Source organism: Mercurialis annua, linkage group LG4 (genome assembly GCF_937616625.2).
Source record: "Mercurialis annua linkage group LG4, ddMerAnnu1.2, whole genome shotgun sequence".
Classification (NCBI taxonomy): domain Eukaryota; kingdom Viridiplantae; phylum Streptophyta; class Magnoliopsida; order Malpighiales; family Euphorbiaceae; genus Mercurialis; species Mercurialis annua.
Window position 1 is genome coordinate 20,223,764 of NC_065573.1, and position 5,911 is coordinate 20,229,674.

Sequence of the window (5,911 nt, forward strand, 5' to 3'; positions counted from 1 at the left end):
ATATGATTATGAAAATTAAAATATGAATTTGATACGAGAGTGAACTCAGTTAAAATAACCTGAGCCCCACGAGAGTGAACTCGGTTAGAGTAACCTGAGCCCCGTATCTAGTGCCACTTTGTGATTAAGAGATATGTTCTGACTGACGTGGTTGAACGTGAACGCTCCCGGGTCAGACTATTGGAATCAGTATGATTTGAATAATAGTGAGTTACGTTATGTTTCAGGATTTTAGTTTTGAAAGGATCGAGTACTTGTTCATATGTACTTTTATATTGATATTGATTTGAAATGCGATGCTATGTTTTTATAATAATACCGTTAGTAAACTGCGAACTCACTCAGTATTTTCCCAAATACTGACCCCTCACCTTTGATGTCTTTCAGGTACTTAGTGTGTGAACTTAGCTAGAGGCCAACTTTGAAGTCCAGAAGTCAGCTGTATATGTATAGTTTCTGACTTCTGTGAATGCTGCAGTAGTGGTCCCGTGTGACAGAGTCGTAGCCTAGGCAGCAGTACATTTCGATTGTACATATTACTTGATGTCCTGTTTATATGTTTTTGTAGGCTACGTGTTTTATATGTTGTGCACGGCACCAGATGCCGGTGATATGTTGGATACACTAACTGATGGATATAGTACCGCGAGGCCAGTTCGTACAGGGTACGGTAACTAGAGCCCGCGAGGTTTTTGAACAGTTAGTGTAAATGTTTGTGTATACATGTTATGTATACTTGCTTCTGTTGCTTTATGCTATTTGTTTATTATTTGCGAAAAATTAATAGTGATTTAAGGCTTGCTACGGGTTCCGGAGCTACCACTCCCGTTCCCTAGCGCCGGTTGCGGCTCAATATTTTGGGTCGTGACAGTTACAACATCCATGAGACGCATTTCTAATTTCTTAAAAACTGCAAGACTGATCAAATATCGAAATGTAATTGCATCCATGACAGGAGAATATGTTTCATCATAATCAATTCCAGGTCTTTGAGAAAAGCCTTGAGCAACAAGTCTAGCTTTATATCTTGTGATTTCATTTTTCTCATTTCGTTTTCGTACAAAGACCCATTTGTAACCTACCGGGTTCACATCTTTAGGTGTGAGGACAACAGATCCAAACACACTTCTCTTGTTAAGAGATTCTAATTCAACTTGCATAGCGTCTTTCCATTTATCCCAATCATGTCTATTTTGACATTCAATAACCGATCTCGGTTCGGGATCCTCATTTCCATTTATGATATCACATGCAACAGCATAAGAGAAAATTTCGTCAATATTTTCCATTGTGTCTCGATTCCAAACAATCTTTGTATTATTGTAATTAATCGAGATTTCTTCGTTATTCTCATTTGTGTCCTCTTCTAGGGTACTGCCTTGATTAATTACATTCATATCCTCTTCTGGGGCATTGCCTTGGTTAACCTCATTTATTTCTTCTTCTGGAGTATTTTCTTTATCTTGTGTTTCTTCAGGAACACCTTTCTCTTTGCTAGCATGATCGAGATTTTCTACTCCTTTTCTTTTCCTAGGATTTTTATTTCTTGAACCGATCGGTCTTCCATGCTTCTGGCGTGTCTTTGATTCATGAGCGACTTTATTTTCAGAATTCTCTTTTGGAATCTCAACTCTAGCAGGGGCATTAACTGCTGGTATATATGATTTAGTCACTCTTTTTGTATCTGTAAATGCATCAGGTAATTGATTTGCTACAGCTTGCAAATGCACAATCTTTTGAACTTCTGTTTCACATTGTTTTGTGCAAGGATCAAGATGCAATAATGAAGGTTCACACCATGCAATATTTTTATCTGATTGTTTATTTTCTCCCCCTAATGGTGGGAACTCTTCTTCATCAAAATGACAATCGGCGAAACGTGCTGTAAAAACATCACCTGTTAAAGGTTCAAGATACCTAATTATGGATGCTGACACATAACCAACGTATATTCCCAATCTTCTTTGAGGACCCATTTTTGTGCGTTGTGGTGGTGCAATTGGCACGTATACAGCACAACCAAAAATTCTAAGATGGGCAATATTTGGTTCTTGACCAAATGCTAATTGTAATGGGGAGTATTTATGATATGCACTAGGTCTAACACGAATTAATGATGCAGCATGTAATATAGCATGTCCCATATAGAGATAGGTAGCTTAGTTCTCATCATTAATGATCTAGCAATAAGCTGAAGGCGCTTAATTAGAGATTCAGCTAAACCATTTTGTGTATGTACGTGTGCAACAGGATGCTCAACTGTGATTCCAACAGACATGCAATAATCATTGAATGTTTGATATGTGAATTCACCAGCATTATCAAGTCTTACCCTTTTAATTGTGTAATCAGGGAATTGAACACGCAATTTAATAATTTGAGCAAGAAATCTTGCAAATGCAACATTGCGAGTTGATAATAAACAAACATGTGACCATCTGCTGGATGCGTCAATCAATACCATAAAGTATCTGAATGGTCCACATGGTGGATGAATTGGCCCACATATATCACCTTGAATTCTTTTAAGAAATAAAGGTAATTCATTTTTAATTTTAGCCGGTGAAGGTCTCACAATTAATTTTCCAATAGAACAAGCTGTACATGACATATTACTTACTCGGGGAATTTTCTCACCTTTCAGTGGATGTCCTTGTGCACTGTCAATTATTCTCTGCATCATTATTGATCCTGGATGACCCAATCTTTCATGCCATAATTTTAGTATTGAAGCATCGCAATACTTTTTCTTTTCAGCCATATGTGATTCGACCACATTTATATATGTATAATATAAACCAGAAGAAAATGTGGGTAATTTTTCAATTACATGTTTCTTACCTGAAACATTTGTTGTAATATGAAGATATTCCATATTATCGTCATTTTCTGTCTCAATATGAAATTTATTCAGACGAATATCTTTAAAACTTAACAAGTTTCTTTGAGACTTGGGGGAAAATAATGCTTCATTAATGGTAAGTATAGTTCCCCCTTGTAATAGAATAATAGCTCTTCCGGAGCCTTCAATTAATTTTACCTTACCAGATATTGTACTGACATTTGTCTGACATCTTTTAAGATTTGAAAAATATTTTTGGTGTTTGAGTATAGTGTGGGTTGTCGCACTATCCACAAGGCATATGTCTTCATGACTGAACTTGGACGAAACAATATGCTGAGAATTATCCATATGCTTCTTAATTCAAACAAAGAAAAATTCACCATAAGAAATTATAGAATAACATAACAATACATAAGTAAATAAAAACATTACAATACATGCTGGATTAGTTTTCATTATTATTGTTCTCAAGAAAATCAGAAACATCTAAATGTGTCATGTCTATAGAGTCATTATGCATCAGACTGTGGTCAAAATCATCATCAGAAACAAAATTTGTTTCTATATTATTTCCATTTTCCTTGAGGGAAGCTTGGTAAAGCTCAACAAGATGTTTGGGCGTACGACAGGTACGCGACCAATGCCCAGTCATGCCACATCGATAACATTTACTATCGACATTTTTCACTTGATGTTTGTATTGTCCACTGTTCCTGTTTTCTTGTTTCTCCTCCTTTTTATCCCACTTCTGGTGGTGAATCTTATGCTTAAAGGAGTTATTATGACCGATATGGTTGTAATTATTTCCACCTCGACCATAACCATGACCACGACCACGACCACGGCCACGACCACGACCACGAGGAGATCTATATGCGCTCGCATTTACTTCAGGAAATGGAGCAGAACCAGTGGGTCGTGCCGCATGATTTTTCATTAACAGCTCGTTATTCTGCTCAGCCACTAGAAGGCAAGAAATCAACTCTGAATATTTCTTAAAGCCTTTCTCACGATACTGCTGCTGGAGTACCACATTAGATGCATGAAAAGTGGAGAATGTTTTTTCTAATAAATCTTCATCAGTAATTGTTTCTCCACACAATTTTAGCTTTGAGCTAATTCGGAATATTGCAGAATTGTATTCACTAACACTTTTAAAATCCTGCAATCTTAAATGCATCCAGTCATAACGAGCTTTTGGAAGAATTACAGTCTTCTGATGGTCGAAGCGTTCTTTTAAACTATTCCAGAGAACAAGTGGATTATCTTCACTGAGATATTCATTTTTTAATCCTTCATCAAGATGATGGCGAAGGAAGATCATTGCTTTTGCACGATCTTGAGTAGAGGCATTATTTCCCTCTTTAATAGTGTCCTCATGACCAGAGGCTTGCAGATGTATTTTTGCATCTAGTATCCATGACAGATAATTTTTTTCAGATACATCAAGTGCCGTAAATTCAAGCTTTATAAGGTTTGACATGATTAAATTATCACATGAAAAATAAATATAATTAGAACTAATATTTATTTATGCGATAAAAGCATAGAAATAATAATCATTTATTTTCAAAATTAAACAAACAAGTACAACCATCATATTTTTGGCTTATAAATATGCATAGTCAACAATTATTGCAGCACCTAATAAAGGTAGAACAATAAATACAAAAATACCTAAATATAAATAAAATTCTTCCCACGGAAGATTAAATATACCAATGAGTATTAAACTAAGTAACATAATAATAATAATCCAAAATAGCTTCATTTTTGAATTTTGGAGATTAAGAGATGAAAAATTGTGTAGTGAAAATAAATAGTAAAGTGAGTATATATAGAGAAAAATATAGCCGTTTTATTACCGTTATATAGCCGTTTGTTACCGTTATGTAGCCGTTAGGTTATTTTTTTTTTTTGAATAAAATTATTTAGATGAAGACAACAATGAATTAAATTAATTATGATATAAAAATATTTATATTTATACTAATAGTGTCAACTAAATAAAATCGTTTATAGCAAGGGGATTACCACTCAAGCATCAACGATTAAAATTAAATTATCAAAAGATTATTTATAGGAGGCTTAGCCTTCCATATTAAAATTAATGACATAGATATAAACATAATAAATTAAATAATATTAAGTAAATAAAATTTGTAGGAGGTATAACCTTCCATTAATTAAATAATTAGACAAATATTAAAGTTAGAGATTTACCTTTGAAATACTTTACCGAATTTTCTTGGATTAGAGAATCGTAAACTAATAGAACGATCGTGCTGATAACGTGTTATAAATTTAATGATAATATAGATAATGTTTATAGACTAAACTAATAAATAATTAGTGATCACTCAATAATGCAACAAGAGAGCAAATATTTGGGAGGAATTTTACTTCTTTGATGAGTATTTTCAAATTGTAAAATTTACATGGATGGAAACCTATTTATAGGCAATTTCACCCACCATGTAATTAATGCATTTACATGCATGTCAAAAATGGAGGGTTGAAATTTTTTCACCTAATTGGATAGGTAATTTTGTCATACACCATATTTACATTATATTCATAACAAGATGTAATTTTTCTTTTAAAATTTAATCAGATTTTAATAATTAGGAATAATTTTTAGAAGGCTTTTATTATGATGAGTGTTGTAATTTAAATAAAAAAATTAATTAGACTCTTTAATAATAACTAGTAATACAAATAAAAATAATATATAGTTTACATAATATTAGGGCCTAATCTATCTTTTTTTCTATCTATTAATCTATCTAATAGAAAAAAAGAGTAAATTACTCTATGTATATTTTTACTTTATTTTATTTATAAATATATATTTTTTTATAGAGAAATATTATAAAAATCTACTAAAAATCTATAGAACGTTTTGCAACAATTTCGTCACCATTGTAAACTAAAGTGGTTAAATTCTATAGAACGTTTTGCAAAAATCTATAAACTAAAGTGGTTAAATTCTCTATATATATTTTTGAGAATGTTCATTTGTAAAAATAAAGTGACAAACAATGTATTATTTTGACAAGCTTATTT

At 32.8% G+C, this 5,911-nt stretch overlaps 1 protein-coding gene across 1 annotated transcript; it reads right to left on the reverse strand.

Moving 5' to 3' along the window:
• Positions 1-3,290: 3,290 nt before the first annotated feature.
• Positions 3,291-4,328, reverse strand: LOC126678416 (uncharacterized). Its single transcript, XM_050373314.1, has one exon. The coding sequence runs from the start codon at positions 4,326-4,328 to the stop codon at positions 3,291-3,293; it is 1,038 nt and encodes a 345-aa protein (XP_050229271.1).
• Positions 4,329-5,911: the final 1,583 nt, after the last annotated feature.

What these genes read in the sequence shown, in the direction of transcription:
- LOC126678416 (XM_050373314.1), bottom strand. Translation starts at nt 4,328, where the DNA reads ATGTCAAACCTTATAAAGCTTGAATTTACGGCACTTGATGTATCTGAA.